Source organism: Danio rerio, chromosome 6 (assembly GCF_052040795.2).
Source record: "Danio rerio strain M-AB ecotype USA chromosome 6, GRCz13ab, whole genome shotgun sequence".
In the NCBI taxonomy this organism is placed as follows: Eukaryota; Metazoa; Chordata; class Actinopteri; order Cypriniformes; family Danionidae; genus Danio; species Danio rerio.
The window spans coordinates 53,776,726-53,802,559 of record NC_141026.1 but is presented as its reverse complement, the minus strand read 5'-3'; the positions used below and the strand labels follow the sequence as shown (position 1 = coordinate 53,802,559).

The 25,834-nt window shown below is 35.0% G+C and overlaps 1 protein-coding gene across 7 annotated transcripts in view; it reads right to left on the bottom strand.

Moving 5' to 3' along the window:
* Window positions 1-1,986: 1,986 nt before the first annotated feature.
* Window positions 1,987-25,834, bottom strand: part of ripor3 (RIPOR family member 3) — an 84,350-nt gene continuing 60,502 nt past the window's right edge. For 2 of the 7 annotated variants that reach the window (XM_088651028.1, XM_087255546.1), the window contains exons 12-23: window positions 25,508-25,637; window positions 21,779-21,988; window positions 19,735-20,127; window positions 18,253-18,398; window positions 17,189-17,390; window positions 14,465-14,594; window positions 12,119-12,274; window positions 10,196-10,354; window positions 7,676-7,878; window positions 5,261-5,344; window positions 4,945-5,035; window positions 1,987-2,328 (exon numbers count right to left, since the gene is read on the bottom strand). In XM_088651028.1, the coding sequence (XP_088507154.1) occupies window positions 2,231-2,328; window positions 4,945-5,035; window positions 5,261-5,344; window positions 7,676-7,878; window positions 10,196-10,354; window positions 12,119-12,274; window positions 14,465-14,594; window positions 17,189-17,390; window positions 18,253-18,398; window positions 19,735-20,127; window positions 21,779-21,988; window positions 25,508-25,637 (2,002 nt within the window). In that variant the 3' untranslated portion in view covers window positions 1,987-2,230. 7 annotated transcript variants of the gene reach the window in all.

Below are 25,834 nucleotides of genomic sequence, written 5' to 3'. Positions count from 1 at the left end.
TTAAACTATTGATCTTATTCACGTATGAGCAGGCGTAGTCATTGCAATCTTTTTTTATTCCGGTCTCATTCACTTCCATCTTAAACACTTCAGTGTTTTTTCTCCAATTAATAATTAAGTTAAACTAGTCTAAAAACATTTGTAAAGTATTTTTAGACATTTTACCCATATACAAATCGTCAACTTGGAATTATAAGTTTCTGTCTGCGTTCTGAATGATTTTGTGATATTGAGCTTTAAAGCTTTTGCATTCCATGGCAAACAGTGTGTGTGTGTGTGTGTGTGTGACATTTGTTTTTTGCATCAAAAGTTTTAAAATGTAAACAACTTATTAAATGAAAACTTATTTGCATTATGGGATGCTTTTCATAAGAATGTCAATAACCTAATTTTGACAAAAAATGTCAGATAGAACCTTATAAGTCTAAGGTGACGAAATGTTTTAACCTAAATTTAGTTGATAATGTAGTCAAGCCTGAACTTATTCATACCCCTGTCAAATACAGGGTGCCTGCAAGGTCCTAAAAAGTCTTACATTTAAAAAATTTAATTTTAGGCCCTAAAAAGTATTTTAAACGGGTCGTCTATATTTTGCTTTGTCCAAGTAAAGCTACTGAATTGGGCAGACATTCATCCAATGACCAACAACACATCTTAATAAATCTTTTTTTTTTTTTTTTTTTTTTACATATGTTTATATATATATATATATATATATATATATATATATATATATATATATATATATATATATATATATATATATATATATATAAAATAACTGAGGTTATATATATATAAAGTTTTATATCTAAATATAAACATATATAGTGCACGTTTTTTTTATAGATATGATACATTTTTTGTAGAGATATAAATCACAACAACTGTTTAACATTTTTACAGCAAAGTCCCCAAGTTAAATTCCCTAATCAGAAATAAAAAATTAGATGATTTCTCACGATATTCCCAGGCCATTAAAAAAATCTTAACCCTGCGTCTGAAATTTAATTCCTAATGGTCTTAAAAATTCTTCAATTTGACTTGATGTAACCTGCAGAAACACTGTAATATTTTGTCCACAATGATGTGTCTTATGCATAATTTTATTATCTTTTGGGAAAAGTCTGTCATTTCTGGCCAAAAAAAAAAACTTGCTGGTTAAATTAAAGAAACTTGAAATCAGAATTTGCCAGGGGTATGAATACTTTCAGGCTTGACTTTATATCTACTGACAAACCATAGCAGGATGATAAATGAATTATGAAATTGACATTAAGTTAATTATCAGGTTTTTCCACAGAATCAAAAATAAAAATGAATAAAAATAAAAATGAATAAATTGTTAATATATTACTGTCAATTTGGTGGGCAAATGTGTTCGTCCAAAGTCCAAATCTTAATGTTCGTCATGCATTTTTATTTTCATATCGTCATTTGTCCGCTTATGATGAAAACACAACTATGAAAGATAATTTGTAACATTTCACAATAAGGATTTAATGCTTTTAGGGCGGCATATCTGGGAGTCCAAGCTGGGTCAGTTGGCATATCTGTGTGGAGTTTACACGTTCTCCCCGTGTCGACATAGGTTTCCCCCACAGTCCAAAGACATGCACTACAGGTGAATTGAATAAACTAAATTAGCCGTAGTGTGTGTTTGTGTGTGCATGTGTATGGGTGTTTCCCAGTAATGGGCTGCGGCTGACAGGGCATTCGCTCTGTAAAACATGCTGTGGCAACTCCTGATAGATAAGGGACTAAGCCGAATGAATGAATGCTAATAACAACAGGCAATAATAAAAATGTTCAACAAGATAAACTACATTAAAATAGTAGATGCTTTAGAATCATTTTTCGTTGTTGGTTCATGTTAACAAACAAGTAAATATTGTAATTAAAGTAAACTTAAAGTAAATTAAAGTAAATCTGAAGTGTAGATATTTAGATGTGAGAAAAATAAAGACGCAGCTTAATGAACCATCATAGTTCTCTTATTTACATTTATTGTCAATATATTTCGTTTACTCATGTTGATACATAAGAAATATAGAAGACAGTTTATTCATAAATACTTCACTTAAAATAAAAAGTTAAAATTACATAAAATAATAAACCTGCATATTATTAAATACTTGGCAATACATGTACACACATATGGAATGTGTCCAATACAAACGTCAGTGTCTCAGCACCGTCCAATCAGGTAAGGGACCGGGTCTTTGGTCTGCTATAAGATCGTGATTTCGGTTTCCAGGTTCTTGTAAGCCTCATCCTGCAGCTCATAGATCTGGTCCATTCGCTGGAAAGCCATTTGACCTTTTTTACCTAAGAGAAAAAAAAATGGAGAATTCAGTCTGGGAGTGACATAAAACAAAATACAAGGTATTATATTCCGGACAATGGTAAATTACATATAAATAAAGGGACAGTTCTGCCATAAATAAGCAATTCCTCACAATGAAATGGTTCTAAAGTTTTTGATTGTTTTCTGGTGAAAACAAAAGAAGATATTTCGAAGAATGTTGGAAAACAAGCAGCCATTGACATACATAGTAGTATATTTAGTATAGGTTTCCTTGTGTTCAACAGAAGAAAGAAGCTCAAACAGGTTTGAAACAAATGGAGCATGAGAAAATTATGGATACATTTTAATTTTTGGTTAAACTATTCCTTTAACTGGAAAGAACTTCGGGAACATACACTCACTGGCCACTTTATTAGGTACACCTATCCAACTGCTCGTAAACAAAAATTTCTCATCAGCCAATCACATGTCTGCATATAGAAAGGCAACAGTACCTCAAATAACCACTAGCTACATCTGAGGTATGCAGAAGAGCAACTCTGAACGCACAACACGTCCAACCTTGAGGTGGATGGGCTACAGCAGCAGAAGACCATACCGAGTGCAACTCCTGTCAGCTAAGGACAGGAAACTGAGGCTACAATTTACACAGGCTCACCAAAATTGGACAACAGAAGATTGGAGAAATGTTGCCTGGTCTGATGGAGTCTCGATTTCTGCTGCGACATTTGGATAGTAGGGTCAGAATTAGGCATCAACAACTGGAAAGCATGGATCCATCCTACCTTGTATTAATGGTTCAGGCTGGTGGTGTAATGGTGTGAGGGATATTTTCTCAAGTGGTGCTCGCTGCAGAGCCATTAGAGGAGAGGTGAGCTCCAGAGAGGGGGAGCTTAAGCTTGAGCTCCACCTTTTTTGCACTTCTTCTACGAGTGATGTCACTGGGGGTAGGGTTAGGGGTGGGGTTGGTGTACGCCTTAAAACAGCTTACAGGAGGAGGAGCTACAGCTCATGCTCCCCCTCTCTGGAGCTCACCTCTCCTCAAATGGCTCTGCAGCGAGCACCCTCTCTATTTTCTTGGCACACTTTGAGACAATAGGACCAATTGAGCATTGTGTCAATGCCACAGCCTACCTGAGTATTGTTGCTGACCATGTCCATCCCTTTATGACGACATTGTACTCATCTTCTGATGGCTACTTCAAACAGGACAACTCGCCATGTCATGAAGCGCGAATAATCTCAGACTGGTTTCTTGACAATGAGTTCACTGAGATCTGGTGACTGTGGAGGCCATTTGAGTGCAATCCAATAGAGCACCTTTGGGATGTGGTGGAACTGGAAATTCACATCATGGATGTGCAGCCGACAAATCTGCAGCAACTGTGTAATGCTATCATGTCAAAATGGACCAAAATCTCTGACGAATATTTGCAGTATCTTGTTGAATCTACGCCACGAAGGATTAAGGCAGTTATGAAGGCAAAAGGAGGTCCAACCCAATACTAGTAAGGTGTACCTAATAAAGTGACTGGTGGGTGTAAATCATATCTACTAAATTGAAAAAAAAAAGTCACTTAATGTATGTAAACCTTTGCCAGAAAAAAAAAATCTGATATGGAGAAGACAAAGTACATTACAGTTGATATTACCCAACATTGCATACATTTACATTGTAATCATGACTTGAATTTCTACATCATAAGATTTGACATTATGGTGCTTTGAAAGATGCTACCGTACAAAAACAGCCATCTATTAAAGCAGGGATGTCAAACTCAATTCCTAGAGGGCCGAAGCCCTGCACAGTTTAGTTCCAACCCTGCTCCAACACACTTACCTGTAGGTTTCAAACAAGCCTGAAGGACTCAATTAGTTTGATCAGGTGTGTTTAATTAGGGTTGGAACTAAACTGTGCAGAGCTGCTGCCCTTTTGGAACCGAGTTTGACACCTGTGTATTAAAGGGTTAGAAAATTCGGATATTAGTTACTCACCCTCATGTCATTCCAATCCCCTACGACCATCGTTCGTCTTAACAAATGAAGATATTTTAGATGAAATCCAGGAGCTCTCTCATCCTCCATATAACCACTTTTTTTTAAGCCAAAAAGTAAAAATATTTGTACGTCTATATCTTCTGCATTAGATCAGTGTGCACATTTGCTAATGGACAATACATCACATGTGCAGTCTAATGGCAATTCACCATGCTGCCTATAGTAATTAAACACGTACCCTTGACCTGACAAGGAAGATAAGATATAGGTAAACAAAGTTGTTTTCACAGATTTTTGGCATTCAAATGTGTTTTTGGAGCTTCGTATGATTACAGTTAAACCACTGAAGCCACATGGGATGTTGACCATGTTTTGAACATCTCATGACCCTTGCAGCTTTTGGAGAATGAGAGAGCTGTCAGATTTCATATAAAATATCTTGATTTGTGTACTGAAGATGAACAAAGGTTTCAGGTATTTAGCACGACGTGAGCGTGAGAGTAGCAGCATTTAAATAATTAGGTGAACTAACGCTTTAAGTCATTGACTCACTAGACTGGATTTAGACACAGCTCATCTGTGTAGGGGTTGACAGTGTGATGAATACAGCTTACAACACGTGTGCAGAATTTACCCACCGAAGGACAGTACTGTCTCACGTGCAGCGTTCCTCAGGTCTTCGTCTGCGGACCGCCACAGTTCAGCAACCTGCTCTGCACTCTCTGAGGCCTAAAAACACACCAAAACACTTCTCTAAACCAATCAGTCTCAGTCGCTGTCACGTGATGCTTCAAAAACCATACCAATATGCTAATTTACTGCTTATTTCCGATTAGCCATGTTTTCAGGTTTCATTTTTCAGGATTTGAAGATCATAAACACTCATAAACATTACAAGAAGTAAAAATTCAGTACAAACTCATCATGATGTCCTATATTCAAGACAGAACTGACCTTCAGACTTTTCAGAGCCAGACAGGCCTCATGCCGCACATTCGTGTTGCTGTTTTTCAAGAGATCGGTGTAATGAACCACTGCCTATGAAAGGTTCATATAAAAAAAAAAAAAACACATCACACACAGAAAACAAAGAACTTGACTCCACTAAGAAAATGGACAGCCCCTATTATGTCATTTCAAATATCAACTTTCATGTTGTTTGTCTTCATGTTACTGTTTTTGAATGTCTGAATGAACTGTCTATGAGTGTCTCCCAAATGAAAGAACTGACTCTGACAGAAAATAGACCTAAAAGAAATGTCCATTTCACAAAACACCAATATATCACACAAAAAAAATTTAATTATTGCACAAATTGAAATTGCTAATTAAAATTAGACTAACCGAAATGTATCCATTTTGGGAAAAAAAACACCAAAGACATGCGCTATAGTTGATTTGAATGAACTAAATTGGCCGTAGTGTATGAGAATGTGTGTGAATGCGCGAGGTTATGGGTGTTTCCCAAAACTGAGTTGAGGCTGGAAGGGCATTCGCTGCGTAAAACATGCTGGAACAGTTGGTGGTTCATAACGCTGTGGCAACCCCAGATAACTAAGGAACTAAGCCAAAAGAAAATGAATGAACAAATGAGCACTATAACTTTCCAGAGAATAACACATATACGTTGCCTTTCCAGAGCATAGTGTGCTTGCCTTGCCATTTAAGTTTGTATAACTTATTTAATCTTCTTCAGTGACAAAAATATATTTATAACACCTTAATATTTATCTCCATGATTTTGAAGATAAGTTGTAGACACATTTAAATAGCATCATTTTGCAATAGTTTTTACCTACTATTTATGAAAATTCATAATAGAAAGATGCCTTAATGTTTGTTTATTATGCATGTTTTTACCCCAAAAACATCATGCATTTCTGAGTGTGCCACTCACAGGTGAGTGGGCTTGACAAACCATCTGTCACACGCACCAGACACTTTCTTACAATCACTTCATATAAAAAGAAAATTAAGTGAACTTCATACAGGTGAGTGGGCTTGACAAACCACCTGTAGAAAAAGTCTTCTCTCTCTCTAAAACAGGGATGTCCAAGCTTGGTCCTGGAGGGCCGGTGTCCTGAAGAGTTTAGCTCCAACCCTAATAAACCACACCTGAACAAGCTAATCAAGCTCCTGCTAGATATACTAGAAATTTCCTGGCAGGTGCGTTTAAGCAAGTTGAAGCAAAACTCAACAGGTCACTGGCCCTCCAGAACCGAGTTTGAACACTAGAGGTGTGAATATACACTGGTCTCACGATTCGGTTACGATTATCATGCCATCAATACAGTTCAATTTAATATCTCAGTGCATCACGGTGCATTGACGATGCTTTCCATACATAATTCGATTTTTTTCTTCACAACACAAAACTTTTTTTTTCATATTTATATATTATTTGTAATACAATATTGTCCTTTAATTCAGTAGTAAAATTTATGAACTGTACCTTACCTGCTTAAAGAAAACACTCTTTCTGAACGTATCAAACTAAACTCAAATACATGGACAGCATGTAAACTAATGTAAATATTATTCTGCTTGCTTTTTGAGCGCTGTCTTACACCCCTATGATTCGTCATTGTCTTCACCCGCTCAACAGAAAGGGCTGTGCTTGGCTTTAGAAATAAAAGCGATGTTCACTGATGAGTCACACGGAAGAACAGCAGCGGTTACAGTCTGTATGTGCATACTACACGGTTATCACAGGTAATCCGTAATAGACACAGTGGAGAAAACTCGCACCTCAGGCATGCTCGTGTCTGGATCCACAAGTATCACTTTAACAGCCAAGAGGAGAGGAAAAGTGACCTCACAAACAGGCCAGCACAGCGGGTCAAATGTCCAAAGTGTGTGTTTGTGAGAGAGAGAGATGGAACTTTACAGCATTTCTCCCTAGTAGTGAAATAGCGGCTTGTGTACTGTGCCTTTCCAGCAAACTCACAAGCAGTTGAATTGTGCATAATTATCTACCTTTTAAGTAGTAGGAGCGCTTTATTTAGTCGAGCTCGCCTCCTTCGCCATAGTATTCTACTGCGACATCGCGCATAGGAGATAAATGATGTGAGTGCGTAATAACCGGTTATGATTTATAACTGAACCGATATTGAATTATCCCCATCTGCATCGCGGTGCACAGAAGAAACAATTAATTTTGACACCCCTGCTCCTATAAAAAGTGTGCATTGCCCCTTCTTTTAGAATCGCTGAATGCCTCCGCAATTGTATCTCACTAAACTTGTCTGCTATAAAACTAAATGAACCTTAAATGCATGTAAACCAATTATAAGAAACAAAATCAAAGACCTTTTAAAATAGCATAACAGGGGCAGTTGTTTGTTTGATAGCATGTTAGTGGTCTTCTACCTTTGCCCTGAAGGATTTGGAGCGCGAGGCCCGGTTGAGGCAGGACGAGGCCGCTGAAGCCACCTTGTGATTGGCGTCAGTCTGCAGTTTGGCCAGCAGCTGGAGGATGCGTCCCGTCGGCTGCAAATCCGAGATGCGCTTCCCCTTCAGCTTCTTCAGTGCTCGTCTTCTCTTGGGACTCTCCAGACAGGCTATCAGATACACTGCAGCAAACCCCATCCCAGACAAACACACAGGCTCTTAATGAGATCTATGGGGAAGAATCCTTGAGACTGATCGAGTCGGAGAGATTCGCTAAACACACAGTGAACCCAAGAGGACAGCAGGAACTGGATTTACTGCATGTCAGTTATTCACTACTTCTTTTTAACATTTCATAGCAATTTCAGAATAAAGGATAAAATAAGACAATTAACACAGTTATAATAAAAATGAACATTATGAAATAAACAAGCAAGGAAATGATCACCGTATTTGTTACAATTTTTTCTCCAGAAGAAAGTCTTTTTTATTTATTTCAGCTAGAATAAAAGCAGTTTTAATTAAAAAAAAAAAAGGTACATTTTAGGTTAAAAAAAAAATTGAAGCTGAAATTGGGGAAAATTAAAAAATTAAAATTGAACATGAGGGCTCATAATTCTGACTTCAACTGTATATTTATATATAAATAATAAAATGTAAAAAATAATACAAATTTAACCTATTATAGCAGGGGTGGCCAACCCTGTTCCTGGAGAGCCACCTTCCTGCAGATTTCAGTTGCTACCCATATCAAACACACCTGAACCAACTAATTAGGACCTGAACACCACGTCATAATTACAGGCAGGTGTGTTCGATATGGGTCGCAACTGAATTCTGCAGGAAGGTGGCTCTCCAGGAACAGGGTTGGCCACCCCTGTATTATAGGTTCAAATTATATGTATTATTTTATTTAATTTAAAATAAATGAACCAAAAGTTTGGTTTGTACACATTTGACCCAATGTAAGTTTAAAACAACTCAGCATTATTAGAGTGTACTTCATAAAATTAAAGTAAACATTTTTGTTTACTAAACATTTTTGTTTCCCTGAATTATTAACCCCCCTGATTTTTTCCCACAATTTTTATTTAACAGAAAGAATTTTGTCAACACAGTTTTAATAACTCATTTCTAATAATCGATTTATTTGAACTTTGCTATGATGACAGTAAATAATATTTGACTAGATATTTTTCAAGACACTTCTATACAGCTTAAAGTTACATTTAAAGGCTTAGCAAGGTTAACTAGGCAGGTTGGGTAATTAGGCAAGTTATTGTATAACGATGGTTTGTTCTGTAGACTGTTAAAAAAAAAGCTTAAAGCTTAAAGGGTCTAATAATATTGACCTTAAAAAGGTTCATAAAAATTAAAAACTGCTTTTATTTTAGCCAAAATAAAACAAATAAGACTTTCTCCAGAAGAAAAAATACTATCAGGCATACTGTGAAAATGTCCTTGCTCTGTTAAACATCATTCAGGAAATATTTAAAAAAGAAAGAAAAACAAATCAAAGGGGGGCTTTTAATATAAATTAAATATGAATATATATTCAAATTTATTACAATTTCACCTATTTATTATAGGTTAAAATTATATTCACTACTTTATTTAATTTTAAAATAAATGAACCCAAAGTTTGGTTTGTCCACATTTGACCCAATGTTAGTTTAAAACAACCCAGCATTATTAGAGTGTGCTACATAGAAAAAAAGTAAACATTTTTGTTTAAAAGTGAAAATTTTTTTTTAAATACATTTAGGTCATATATTTTTGTTAAAATAAATGGCATTTTACCAATTAAAATCAATCAAATCAATTAAAATCAGTTGAACCATTGACTATTTCCATTATTAACAGTACGGTCCAAAAAAAGACTAGTCATTTTAGCCTGACGAGTGAGACGTGAGGGCAGTTCTTTCTTATGCATACATAAATACAAAACTGCACATAGATATTTAAGAATGTTTAATAATATTTCTATATACATATATTCCCTAAATTTAAACTTTAATTTTAAATTTTTTAGTTGACATTTTCACAACTGAGAAAACAAGTCAAGTTTTAAAGTCAACTTTAGTCAAGTCACAAGTCTTTAGTCAAGTCACAAGTCAACTTTAGTCAAGAGTAAAGTCATTTTAGACCACAAATCTGTAAATAAATTTTCCACGCAAAATCCTGGAGGAGTTTAATTCAATTCAATTCATGTTTATTTATATAGCGCTTTTTACATAGTTCTAATAAAGTCCAGATTTCGGAGTTTAAGTTTAGTTCAGTGACAATAGATCATTTTACACTAGGATTATTTTAAATATCTTATTTTAGTGTGATCCACCCATTTTAAGGGTCGCATTTCATTAATATGAGTATTATATTTATATATCATATTAGTATTATATCATATTTATCATATCAGAGATTTAAATATTGATGTTGGGTGCTTCTTTTTTACTATATGTGATTGTTGTGTGTTGTGTGAACCCTCGGTGCCATTACCTTCTTTAGAGAGGAGAGAGATGTGCTCCCCAAAGTCAGTAATACTCCATCTGCTGAGGTAAACTAGCAGCTGAAACACAGTGAGACGCTCTGCAGTGCACAGAGTAACAGACGCCACCATCCCACTGCACTGCACCTGATGCAGCAGCTGATTGAAAACTGCAGGACAAGAAACCATACAAAATGAATATAACACATATTTATGCAATTTAATAATTGTTTTTTATTTTACAGATTATTTCTGAGAAAGAATACAGTTTTGATAATCTCAAATAATTGCATTTCAGTTTCAGAATTAACTCCAACTAACAATAAATAATATTAATAATTATAATATATATTTAAAAATAGAGATGATAAATTATATTAGATGCTGATTACATTTTACATTGTGTTAAATATATAAAGTATAGATTGTACAGAATAAACAGAACTCTTTATGCAAAGCTTATTATTTTAAAAAACAAATTCTGAGTGACAATAAAATGTGAAAATATAACAATAATAGAAAAGAATTAAATAAAAATAAAGTACATAAAGTACATAAATGATATGATGTACAATAATACATTTACAAAAAAATATAATCTTGTAGCAGTTAAAAAAAATCAAATATTAGTTTTAAAATTACCTTAAAAAAGAAAAATGACAGACATTTATTTTATACAAAGCTAATTACACAATTAAAAAGTAAATTAATCATTACTTTATTTATTAAACTATCATTTAATTTACAAAAGTGCAAAGAAAATATTTGCATGCATTTTTACCAACAAATCTTAAATGCATTTTGTGAATATAAACAATTTGTGTTACGATAACGCATTCAATTACAAAAAAAAATGCCAGCAAATTAGAAAAGATCAAATCCTAATGGAAATCCTCACAAATGCACACACATTCCTCCCACAACACTCACAAAAACAATGGAAATGCTCCAAGGGGACCCAAGAATGTGACGGACACCGCTGTGCAGAGACTATTGCTCAGTAAACTTATAGGTGATCTTTTAAAGGTAAGGTTTTTATTTTTTTATTTTAAAATCCCGATTGCCTTGTCTTTTGTATTTCATTATTTCATTAGCCTAAATACCAGTTTTAGGGCCCCCCGAAACACTTCCGCTGTGCTCAGTGCCATCCGCAAGTGTTGTGAGAATACGCGACGTACACCCGCAAACTGCTTATGCTGTGAAAAAATGCAGCACGCTTCCCCAATGTGCTTGCCCTGTGAGAAAACGCATCTTAAATGAATTATTACCGAGCATCAGTACATAAAACAGAGCACCAATGAATAAAATATAATTTAATTATAATAATATAAAATAAAAATATAACTCAAATGTAAAACAAATGACAATTTTTATTAGAATATTTATTATTATACAAATAAATTTATCAAAATATTATAATAAAATACAATAAACAAAAAAATAATTTAGAAATTAGTACTTCCTAACTCACGTTTATATTACTAAGTACCAAACAGAAACATCAATCAGAAGCAAAGCTACTGAGTTATTTAACTGGTGTTGGATAAGGAGACTCTTCTTATGTGTAAAGCGATTTGAGTGCCCAGAAAAGCGCTATATAAATGTATGGAATTATTATTATTATTATTATTAATTCGTCCATGAAATTTAACACCTACGGACGAACTGAATATAATAACAAAGAAGTCAATGTATATTTCTTTTAGTTAATTTTACCCTTCACAAAAGACACAACGACTAGCTGATGGATGCTTGTATAATCGATGTCTGTATTATTACTATACATGCTGACATAAGACGCCTATATCACTGTTTTGTCAATACAAATCTTTAAATAAATGCAAATAAAGTATTCCATTTGATTCCTTTGAGTTTATTAGGCAACATAATTCAGCAGTTTATGGAGTCATTAGAACAGAAGAGATTATAGGCACCTGCATCAGTCTGGCCGGGCTCTTTGGCTTTGACTTTGTGGATGAAATGTTTGCGCAGCGCCCTGAGGAAAGCCTCCGTGGAGCAGCAGAAAGCTGAATCACTCTCACAGCACTCCTTCCAAAACACTTCAATGCCCTTCGGAGTTTTGGACAACACTGAGAGACACACACACACACACAAACATGAATAATGCATCTACAATCTGAGACGGCTGACACTCACAGCACATAAAACTGTACTCTAGAGTGACACTTAGGCCATGTTTACACCTGGCATCAAGGCAGGACACTACAGATAAATAGGGTAAGACTATTTTATGATACTGTAGTTTTCAACATATATACCCAAATTGATTGATTAAATTAATACCTGGAAATCTTTTGCCATTAAATTTCTCGTAATACGTTATGTTTAATATGCAAATGAGGAAGTATATTATTAAATATGTGCTAGATTCCAATCTGAATGGAGTTTTATTCATTTATTTTCTGGACATATTAGAGTCTCAGAATTCTACAGGGGGGATTTTGGACGTCTGTCTTTTTAATATCTAAATAGTTTATAAAAGTAGGTTGAAGAGCAAAAAATAAAATAAAATACAATAAAATAAAATGCTGTATATGATCAAGCAAAATAAAAACTATCAGAATATAAATATACCAGGAGTAAATGAGGCAGTATTTTATTAAATATGTTTTAGATTTCAATCTGGATGAAGTGAGTCAGGCCAAAATGTGGTTTTATTAATTTATTTATGGACATATTAGAGTCTAAAGTTTTTACAGAGGGGATTTTGAAAATCTTGTTTTTTTAAATCAATGAATAGCTTAGAAAGTAATGTGAATAAGATAAAATAAAATAAAAACTTTTATACCACATGTATAAACATTCTAGGTTTAAATGAGGCAGTACTTTATTAAATAAGCTCTAGATTCCAATCTGGATAAAGTGAGTCAGGCCAAAGTTGTATTTCATTTGTATCTTTATTATTTGTATATTTATATGTTTATTTTCCGGACATATTAGAGTCTAAGGTTTTTACTGAGGGGTGTTTGGATGTCTCTGTTAATCAATGAATAGGTTAGAAAGTAGCGTGAATAGTGAATAGTAAAATAAAATAAAATGCTGTATTTGATCAAGCAAATTCAAAACCTTCAGAATATAAATATACCAGGTGTAAATGAGGCAGTATTTCTTTAAATGTGCTCTAGATTCCAATCTGGATGAAGTGAGTCAGGCCAAAATGTGGTTTTGTTCATTTATTTTATGCACATATTAGAGTCTAAGGGGATTTTGGATGTCACTTTATTAATCACTGTAATGTAATCTGTGTATTTATGTTTAAAATATAGTGCGATAGTCAATAAAAAATAAAAATAAAAAAAATAAAATGCTGTATATAATCAAGCACATTAAAAACCTTTAAAATATAAACGTAGCAGGTGTAAATGAGGCGGTATTTTACTGAATAAGCTCTAGATTCCAATTTGGAGTCAGGCCAAAGTTTTATTTTATTCATTTATTTATTTTCCGGACATATTAGAGTCTAAGGTTTTCACTGAGGGGATTTTGAATGTTTCTGTTAATCAATGAATAGGTTAGCAAGTAGTGTGAGTAGTCTACAATAAAATAAAATGCTGTATATGATCAAGGAAATTAACCTTCAAAATGTATACATACCAAATGTAAATGAGGCAGTATTTCTCTAAATATGCTCTAGATTCCAGTTTGGATGAAGTGAGTCAGGCTAAACTGTGGTTTTATTCATTTATTTTATGGACATATTAGAGTCAAACGTTTTTACAGAGGGGATTTTGGATGTCACTTTATTAATCACTGTAATGTAATTTGTGTATTTTAGTTTGAAAAATGTAGCGCGATAGTCAATATAAAATAAAATAAAATTCTGTATATGATCAAGCAAATTAAAAACCTTCAAGATATAAATATACCAGTACAAATGAGGCAGTATTTCTTTAAATATTTTCTAGATTCCAATCTGGATGAAGCCAGGCCAAAATATGGTTTGATTACTTTATTTTCTGGACATATTAGAGACTAAGGTTTGTACAAAGTAAAAGAAAGTAGTGTGAATAATCAATAAAACAAATAGTTTATAAAGTAGTGTGAATAGTAAATAAAAGAAAGATTAAATGCTGTATATAATCTAGCAAATTAAAAGCATTAAAAATATATAAATACCAGGTGTTAACAGGGCCTTAGATGGTACAGAAAAAGTAAATATGTTGTTATCAATCAATCTTAAACTTGCCTCATTATTAAAGTTACTAGTAGGAAACCTATGCATATCAGTTATTAGCATGATATCTTACAGACATACTTACAGTCCGCCGCTGAGATCTCATCTATCAATTTCTGTGACAAAGCAGCAATTTTTTCCAGCACGTTAACTTGGCGTGAGAGTTCATCCATGATGTCTTTGTGCACCAGATCAGAGTCTGACTGCTTAAGAGCCTGGGAAGAGAAACAACCAGAACTTAAGTACTTTTGTGAATATTTTGAGCAAAAATGTATAAAAGTTTAAAGATAGTTCACCCCCAAAAAGATAACACATACGATTTGTGGAGCTACTGCAGAGTTTAACAATAACGGAGTGGAAATTTATAATTTGCACATTTTTAAAACCTAAAGGAGTTTAAAGCAATCAAGCACAAAACATTTTTACCAACTGTAAGATTATTTAAGAATCTTTTTATTGAATTATTTATACAGTAAAGACTTTGCAGTGCAATTTCGACACATACAAAACCATAAAGCACTGTTTATTTCACTTTTATCTTTGCTTTATTTATCAGTGCTTGTAATTTATTACATTTTATGCAAGATTGGCTCATCTACAGAATCATGCAAATCAATAAAAAATGAAAACAATTGGTAACACTTTAGTATAGGGACACGTTCTCGCTATTAACCTGTTACTTAATAGCAATGTGTACCACACAATCAAGTGTTTTCCTCAACCTTAAATACCTCTTTGGCATAATATCTTGCACAACATTGTTCTGTCTTATGTAAAAGTACTTGTATAGTCTGTCCTAGTTTATGCGTTTAATTTAAGTATTTCAAGTATTTATATATAGTTAGTGGTCAGATTATCGCTTCGGCTTGTGTATAGGTTTAATATAGCTCTTAAATCCAGTGTTGTGTTCATATTTATGATTAGTATGTTTATTTATGTAGCACTGTGGTCCTGCGAGACACAACATAATGTTCTACTGTATGTATAGCAGAATGACAACAAACCTCAACTTGACTTGACTGCTATTTCTGCGCAGAATTAGTAATTAATGAATGGTTTTTAGAGTATAGTAAGTAAAAACTTACCACATGAAATCAAAATTAAACACTTTTTAACTTTTCAAGAGTTCACACTTAGATATTGCTTGACAGCTGTAAGCAGGTTTGGCATGCTGTCCCGGGAGAGAACCCTGAGCTCGGAGATAGTTGAGCCCAGGGCTCCCGCCAGGTCCATAGAGCATGTGAGGGGAGTACAAGATCAGGTGGTTCTCGAGAGCTCCCCTTTTTGTAAAGGAGAAAAGGAGGAGAAAGGGGTGGATGGGGGGTTTCTTCGGAAAACGAAGATAAGGGAGTAATATCTAGCTAGGCTGCTTATAGTGGGTTAGGATAGATCTGATTGGCTAACTAATGAGTGTAGATAGGTGGCCAGCTGCTGTCAATTATATCACGTGCTCCTCTCGAAATTAGTTTAAAAACTTCACTTATTTTAAGGTTTACGATGCTAATCCAACTAGAACCACTTGTTTGGAAAACAAAGCAAGTCTCATACAATATATCTACTAAAAGATAGAAAATTTAATACTTTATAAACTGTATTGTACTTAAATCTTCTTAGCGTTAGCATTTTGTTCAGTAACAGTACCATAACCGATTTAAATACATTTACATAAGTAGACTCAACAATGGGCTTAAATCTGAGGATTTCTGCAGATTCCGTCTGGGTCTGTTTATTATAATGCATGCTTTTAAGATATTGGCTGCTTGCAGCATTTATAAAAAGTACATAGACTGCATGATCTTCTACATCCCTAATCCTACCCAATACATGCAGCTAGCTCTCTGCAACTCTCACATGGTCGCAGTGCTGTGCCTAATCAGTACCTGGATGGGAGACCACATGGGAAAGTTGCTGCCCTAAGTGGTGTTAGTGAGGCCAGCAGGGGAGAATCAACCTGCAGTCTGTGTGGTTCCCAATGCCCTAGTATAGTGACAGGGATTCTATACTGCTCAGTGAGCGCCGTCTTTCGGATGAGATGTAAAACTGAGGGCCTGACTCTCTGTGGCCTTTAAAAATCCCAAGATGTCCTTTGAAAAAAGGAGGGGTTTAACCCTGGCATCCTGGCCAAATTTGCTCACTGATCCCTGTCCATCATTACCTTCCTAACCATCCCCTTATCATTGTTGGCTTCATCACTCTGTCTTCTCTCCACCAATCAGCTGGTCTGCGGTCTGGCGCAATATCGCTGATGTCGCGTAATCTAGGTGAATGCTGCACACTGGAGGTAGATGAGGAGATTCCCCCAATGTGTAAAGCATTTTGAGTGTCTAGAAAAGCGCTATATAAATGTAAGGAATTATATTTATTACTTAAACTTCCAAAATAACTATTAATAAGGAGCAAATTAGGCGTTTTATGAAGCAAAAGTCATAGTTAAAGGTTTGTTAATAATGAGAAGTGAACCTTAAAATGTAGTGTGACCATAAATTCTTTCTAAATAGTAATCGTCAAGTCAAATGGTAAAATTGTGTATTTATATCGTAACATATGCAGAAAAACTAAATACCGCAAAGTCAGATTATTTTTCATTATCAAGCAGCCCTAACCAATAGCCAACTATGAAGTAAATGTCTACCAGTTACCAACATTCTTCAAAATATCTTCTTTTGTTCAACAAGAAATTCAAATGTTTAAATCCCCCTACACAGCCTTTCTTGCTCCAATTTTAGCAGGGGTGTCAGTATTGGTATGAACACTGTATATGTGTTACTGTGTGATAATGAACAGTGGTTTGTCTGGAAAGGTTGCTTACCCTCAGCAGAACAGCGCAGACACTGAGGTGAGTTTCAAGAGCCTGATCCAGACTGTAGACTCCAGTAGTGACGGACGCTTTTACTGCAGCGTCTCCTCTCAGTCTGACCTGACCTTCAGCGCTGTCTTCTGAGGACACACATCTCTGCTCCTGACATAACAGACCCATGCTTTTCAGGGTGCTCTCATTAAACGAACCAATCCTGGCAAAACAATACAAATAAATCAAGTTTTTGTTTTTTGGTATTAATTTACAATACATATAAACAGTGCTCAGAATAAAAGGGTACACTCTTCACAGATCTCTCTTTCAAATAAATATATTCAACAGGATGCTTAGGTTAGTTACATAACAAGTATTGTTTTTACACATCAGGTTAAATGCATTAAATAAAATAAAACATTAAGTACTGGTATTTGATCTTGAACTTACAGGATGTAGTCCATGCATTACTTGACGTTATCCACAAGAGGGCACTTTAAGCCTTATTTTAATATGTCGTACATGCATTGACTTTGCACACAAGAATGCAGATTTGCATTCTATATGTCATTTAATGTTATAAAAACATGTATCAGGTTATATTTCACCCCAAATAAATAAATAAATGTTCACTTTTGTAATGAGAATTAAAAAAATGTATGTATATAAATAATGTTTACTTTTGTAAAAATAAATATTTTTGAAAACTATTTAAATAAAAAAAATTCACTTTTGCAATGAGAATTTGTAAAAAATAATTTATATAAATAAATGAATAAATAAATAAATGTCACTTTCGTAATGAAAATTTAAAAGATTTTATATAAATAAACAAATAAATAAATAAATGTTCACTTTTGCAATAAGAATTAAAACTAATAATTTATATAAATAAATAAATAAATAAATGTTCATTTTTGTAATGAGAATTGAAAAAAACATGTGTAAATGAATAATTAAACGTTCACTTTTGTGATTAGAATTTAAAATAATTATTAACAAAGAATTTTAGCATTTGTTGTTTGTATATGTTGTAATAACAAAAAAAAAGTTAATTATAATGAACAAAAATATATATATACCCAGTGTTCCCGAGTCTGATGCTGCTCATAATTGGCATTTCATCTTCAGTACAATCTGCAGAGAGAAAGTCGAAACTACCCAGCACTTCCTCTTCCTCTACTGCCAGTGTCTGAGATGAAGGCACCTGAGAAGCGTCGAGGTCCTTCTAACCACAGGAAAACAAAGTGCATGGAAGATTAAAAAAAAAAAAGTACCAAAAATATTAAGTCAATTTCACCCTGAAGAAAAAAAAATCTACATTTTCTATTATAAATTATAAATGTAATAATTGTCTTAAATTGTCTAGAAATGTATGAAAATGTGTTATTTGCTTGTTATTTTAAGCTAATAAGGGTCTAAAATACAATATTTATTTTTAATTTAGAAGGAACATAATGAACATTGGAAGAATAAATTAAAAGGACATTTTACTTTAACATAAATATAGTGTTATTTAAAGCCTTTTAGCATTAAATAGTACAAAAGGTGTTAACTTTCAAACATTTTAAGGGAGTAAGGAAGCAACACAGATTTTATAATATAACATATAATATATAATATATAGAGGTTGGACAATGAAACTGAAACACTGGCCAATTTAGTGTTGGGGCTTTCATGCCTAAATTTGAGCAGCCTGGTGGCCAATCTTCATTGATTACTCATTCCACCACTAAATCTGCGGTCACATTGCACTTTTCGCCTCATAGACTTCCATTCACATACACACGAATGCGTGTGCTAGAATCGCAAGCTCGTGCGACAAGTTCGCAGTTCGCCGTGTTGCAAAGGTCAAGCTTGGTGAACTCTGACCTGTGAAATCGCATCATGTGAGTGCATTAGACCAATCGAAGATCAAAACATGACCTCTCTGGACAGAAATGTAAAATATGTAAAACAGAAATGTAAAAACTCCCGGGAAGTTTCTAGTATACATAGAAAGCGCTTGATGAGCTGGTTCAGGTGTGTTTAATTGGGGTTGGAACTACACTCTGATGAACACTGGCCCTCCAGGACTGAGTATGGACACCCCTGCCCTAGGCCCAATACTTGTGCTAGATGGGTGTGTCACTGCAAGGACTACCCAACTAATCTGGAGGGCCCAACGGTTCAAACGCTGTATCCTGAAGGAAGTGCCGTGTATCCGGATGTTAATGCACCAATACACACACAAAATCCCCCTGGCCACTGTGAAGGACTTGTATCGGTCATTCCAAAAACGAATCGATGCTGTATTGGCCGCAAAAGAAGGTCCTACACCATACTAATGAATTATTGTTGTCCAAAATCAAGTGTTTCAGTTTCATTGTCCAACCCCTGTACATATATAATATATAATATGTGACAAAAATGTACATCTTATTCAAACCCATACCTAATAAACTAAGAATTTTTTCAAGTGGCTGATGTAGTAATAATTTTGGGTACAAATATAGTTTCAAATGTGTGCAGTGAAATTCACTTCTTATAAAGATCTTTTTACAAATCATGAATATTAACAACACCTTTAAGACATGGTTGAGCTGTCGGATCTGCAGATCTAGCTTCTTTAGGGTCTCCACATTGCTGGTTTCCTCCAGTGCTGTATTCAGATCCTCCAGAAGTGCAGAAACTCTCTTAGCTACGGCTTTCTTCTGCGCTCTGCTCGGCTTTCTGTCCTTCACCGCGACTCTGTCTTCAGTTTCCTGCTTGAACGAGGTCTCTTGTTCAGTGGCCTCATCAGGGTTTGTCGTCTCCTGTGCATCTCCTTCCCCTGCGCTGACGCTCATTTCTCCGCTCTGTTTGAGGATATCTGGAGTGCTGTAACGGTGGAAGAGGAATATGGAGTCTCGTTTGCTGCCCGCTGGACTTGGAGAAGCAGTGTCGGTCTCTGAAGGCCATTCAACACTCTCCTCCGCCTAGGGTTGGGAATGACAAGAAGCTAAATATAAATATATATTAAATATACATTCATGTATAGCATGTATATTTTGTTTTTGTTACAGACTTAATCCAAAATGGATTAAATAAAATAATTTCCTCAAAATTATTCACACAATGCCCCATAATGACAATGTGAACATTTTTTTTTTATATTGTAGCCAATTTACTAAAAAAAAAAAAAAATTAAAATTAAAATCACGTTTATAAGTACTCACAACCTTCGCTCAATACTTTGTTGATGCACCTTTGGCAGCAATTACAGCCTCAAGTCTTTTTTAATATGATGTCACAAGCTTGACACACCTGTCTTTGGGAATTTTTGCCCATTCATCATTGGGGCAGTACCTCTCAAGCTCTATCAGGTTGAATGGGAAGCGACGGTGTACAACCATTTTCAGATCTCTTGATATTCAATAGGATAGCATGCCACGCAAGGACATTCACCGAGTTGTTGTGAAGCCACTCCACTGATATTTTGGCGGTGTGCTTTGGGTCATTGTCCTGCTGGCAGATGAACGTCGCCCCAGTCTGAGGTCAAGAGCACTCTGAAGCAGCTTTTCATTCAAGATGTCTCTGTACATTGCTGCATTCATCTTTCCCTCTATCCTGTGTAGTCTTCCAGTTCCTGCTGCTGAAAAACATCCCCACAGCATGATGCTGCCACCACCATGCTTCACTGTAGGGATAATATTAGCCTGGTGATGAGCGGTGCCTTGTTTTCTCCAAACGTAACGGCTGGCATTCACTCCAAAGAGTTCAATTTTAGTCTTATCAGACCAGAGAACTTAGTTTCTTATGGTCTGAAAGTCCTTCAGATGTCGGGCCACTCTACCCTACAGGCCTGATTGGTGGATTGCTGCACAGATGGTTGTCCTCCAGTAAGGTTCCCCTCTTTCCACAGAAGAATGCTGGAGCTCAGACAGAGAGACCATCAGGTTATTGATCACCTCCCTGACTAAGCCCTTCTACCCCGATCACTCAGCTTAGATGGCCGGCCAGCTCTAGCAAGAGTCCTGGTGGTTCCAAACATCTTACACTTACGAATGATGGAGGCCACTGTGCTCATTGAAACTTTCAGAGCAGCAGAAATTATTCAGTAACCTTCCACAGGCTTAGGCCTCAAGACCATTCTGTCTCAGAGGTCTACAGACAATTCCTTTGTCTTCATGCTTGGTTTGTGCTTTGACATGCACTGTCAACCCTGGGACCTTATATAGACAGGTGTATGCCTTTTCAAATCATGTTCAATCAAGTGAATTGACCACAGGTGAACTCCAATTAGGCTGCTGAAACATCTCAAGAATTATTAGATGAAACAGAATGTACCTGAGCTCAATTTAGAGCTTCATGCAAAGGCTGTGATTACTCGTGTGCATGTGATTTTACAATTTGCAGCAATTTTAAAGCTTTTCTTCACATTGTCATTATGGGATAATGTGTGTATAATTTTGAGGAAATAAATTAAATGAATTGAATCCATTTTGGACTAAGACTGTAACATAAAAAATGTGGAAAAAAAACAAGCGCTATGAATACTTTTCGGATGCACTGTGCATACATACATACAAAAATACATTCAAAGTAAATATAATATATAAAGTGATATATACATAATGCATTTCATACATCTGTGTGTGTCTTCAGTAGATCATCATCCTGTATCTTAGCATCCAGAACAGTGTGTTGTGCGACTGGCGGGCCGCTGGTCTTCTCATAGGCAGGAGGACTGAGGGCCTGGGTGGAGTCGGCTAGGTAACTGAGTAAAGACACGCCCCTCGACTCTCGTGAGCCAATCGAAAAAGACCCATCTGCATCTTGCATCTGACGCATCATAGACTGCAGAATAAAACCACAAAACCAAATTACATGATGACATTCAAGCTCTGCAGGTGAAAGACAATAAGATAAAGCAACTTCATAAGCTTGCCAACATCAGCACAAATCATGTTTGGGTTTGTATGGCTTCAAGCTTGTGTGTCAAAATGAGGATATAAGGATCGTTTTTTGTTGTTACACAGTGTATGTTGGCTTCTCCCCAAGATCTCATTGGAGGCACATTGTACGATCTGTCACACAGAAATAAAAAAAGCAGATAAAATCTCCCAGTTCGCACCCGGTTTTACTTACAGTTGTCTCTTCACATTAAACCAGGACAGGAGAATCTATTTCAACACTGGAAAATTACACACTTCACCTTTAAATCTTTGTGAGTGCTCATGCTGTGCTTGCATGTGTGTGTACAGTATCTATGCGTGTAGGATTCTGTTGGTCTCCGATTTTCTTGTTGCAATTAATGGCTGAAGCTTTTATCACAATATATGGTATCATTGCGGTATTTACCTCAGCTGCAAAAAAGATTTAACAGATATAATAACTGTAAACAAAATACAAAATAAACTTAACTATACTATAAATAAATAAATTAAAATATATTATAATATTATATTATAAAGGGGCATTGCAGTGGTGCAGTGGTTAGCACAGTTCAAAGACATTCATTGGGTGAATTGGGTAAGCTAAGTTGTCCGTAGTGTTTGTGTATGAATGAGAGTGTATGGATGTTTCCCAGTAATGGGTTGCAAGCTGGAATGGCATTCGCTGTGTAAAACATATGCTGGATAAGTTGGTGGTTCATTCCGCTGTGGCAACCCCAGATTAATTAAGGGGTTAATTTAATAAAGAAAATAATTTAATAAAGACTTTCTTAATAAAGTCTAAAAGAAAATGAATGAATAAATGAATAAAATGTTATATATATTTATATAACAACATAATAAAAATAGTGCATTTCTTTATTGTATATTCATGTTTATGTTTTATTGTACCAAATGTTTCAACAAATTAAAATCACATTAGTAAACTTTACTTAATGTATTAAAATCAACTGTTAGAAATAGCCATTTATTAGTTACTATGTTGAAGTTGGATTTTATTAGTTATTTAGTAGGATTAGAAACTTTTGATGTTAATAAATTATTTCAGCATCAATTAGAAAATTTAGATTTCATTTTTGTTTTTTACTTTAATTTTTCATTTAAGCTATTTTTTTGAACAGGTTAACAAATTTAAGCTTATTGTAATGCGTTAACGAACAATACAAATAATCACAGAATATTTGTAACAAATATTTCAGCATGTAGTGGGACAGATGTGTAACGTGAAAGTGTTTGAAAATGAATAAAGCATTTGGTGCTGATTATGAAAACCAATGCAAACACAATCAGAATATTCTTAAAGACCACTCTAAATTTCAATAATAGATAATTATTGGCTGTTTTGTATTAAGTGCACACAAAAGCAATATTGTGCATGTTCATTATTACAATGCATTGAACACCAGCATGTTTGTGGGTGTTACTTGTTTTTATATCCCAGTGGGGACTTAAACCCGAATGCACACAGACTTTAACTCCATGGGGTAAAATGCTTATAAAGTCCCACAGAATGGAGTATTTTGAAAACGTAAAACTGCAGATTGTTTCCTGTGAAGGTTGGGTTTAGGAATACAAGAATAGACTATATGCATGGTTTCTGCAGGTTACACAAATTCAAATTTAAGACTTTAAGACCTTTTAAAGATGATTATGAATTAAATTTTAATTAACGTATAAAGGGCAAAATGCTAAGGATGTTTTCTAAAGGTCAGTTGAAAAGATTTGTACAGGTTGAATAATAAAAAAAACAATCTAATTTAGCTATTTTTTAGCCACTTATTTTTTTAAGTCTAAACAAGCAACCTAGTTACTGTATGTACATATTCTTGTTTCAACAATACTTAAAAAAAAAAAGACCAGTTTTAAAAACAATAAGAAACTTAATTTATGCACAACAGAGTTTGTCCAGGTCAGTAGCTATAAATACCTCGAGAACTTTTAAACATGAGTTAAACATTGTGAGGAAGACAATCAAGGCCCCGTTTACACTAGTGCTTTTTAGTTTTAAAACGGCGTTTTAGAATGAAAACGATCGCGCCCACACTAGCGTTTTACCCAGCATTTCTGAACAGCTCTCTGTCCACACCAAAACGACTGAAATGCACATCACATGACCACACACACACTCTCTGGCATGCGCTGCAGCCTATGATGAGAGCTGTTCTCAGAGTGCTCATCAAGCATCTCCCGCTGGATCTCACTATATTTGTTAAACGTGATATTTCATTTATCTTGTTGTCTATATCCAACAACATATTTCCCGACTTTGGTTATTGGAATCTATTACTTGTTCTCAGGTAACGTGTTTTGGCTGAAAATAAAATAAGTTTATAACTAATGTAACCACATACATTCTGTATATTGACTGAGCGATTGCCTTTATTTCCTATAATGTATAAACTTATTGTATGTTATACTTTTATAATGGCCATTATCGATTTATAAAATTGATATTCAGCAGAAGAGAGGTTATGTTTTGTATATTCACTAAAAATGAAAGGAGGCAGTAATGTTATAGGCTCCGTCTTCTGGTTTAATCATCCACACAGTGAAGATGACGCTCATATATGCAGCACAACGCCTCAACATTTATGCTGTCTGTTAAGTTGTTAATATCAAAATGAAAATAGGCAGTTCCTTAAATTATGTTTTCGTTTTATTGTTGAGAAAGTGAAACAACGTAGCCAGGGTGATGTGAATGAAGTTATACAGTACACTTTTCCCTTTGAAGATTTACCGGACATGTCCTCGGGAGTCAGTTTTTCATATCAAACGGATGCAGGACTGAACAGTGCGTGTGGGCTACTTAATATTGAGGAAAAGCCCCAATCAGAGAGGTGAATGTCGGCAGCCCCGCCTCTGTTTTCAGATGTCTCCGTTTTCCCCCATCCACACTGAGACGGAGCAGCAACGTTTTAGAATGAAAATGGCCTCTTCAGCGTTTCCAAAACGCTTCGTTTTCAGCACTCGAAAACTCCGGCGTAGTGTGGACGGATGGCGTAACCGTGGCAAAACTTACGCGTTTTAAAACAAACGCATTAGTGTAAACGGGGCCTAAACCATATTGATAAATAGAGTTTATGACCGTAACTTTAAGGTTTTTATTGAGATGGATTGTTGGTGATTGAATGGGTGTTGGCTTGATTGGGTACCTTTAGATGGACATGGGAAAATTAGGTTCCTAATTAAACCTGGACCTGAAATTAAATGATTTAAGGCCTACAACACAACATTTTAGTAAATGTAAGAATTTTTTAAAACCCTGCAGACACCCTGTATATGGTTGTATAGTAGAAACATCATTACATCTATGACAGTCCCCACCGGCAAATAGGAGCAAGTCTGTGTGTGTCTGTGTCTGTGTGTCTGTGTGTCTGTGTGTGTGTGTGTGTGTGTGTGTGTGTGTAGGTCATAAACTCACTAGAAAGTATTTCTCAGTGAAACTGGGTGTGTTTGGCGGAGTCCAGCTATATACAGATCCCTTTCTGCTGTGGATGGACTGGCGGCTGGCGGACGCTGTCAAAGGCCTCACCTCAGTGCTATCAAATGGACTGAAGGAAGACAAATAAAGGAATAAGAAACTGTCAAGTAAAAAGGGTCTTGGATGTCCAAAAGAAAGACTCAAGTGCCTAAGAATTAAATGTATGTATGTATATATATATATATATATATATATATATATATATATATATATATATATATATATATATATATATATATGAGTGTTTGGATTTCAATTGGAGCTTCT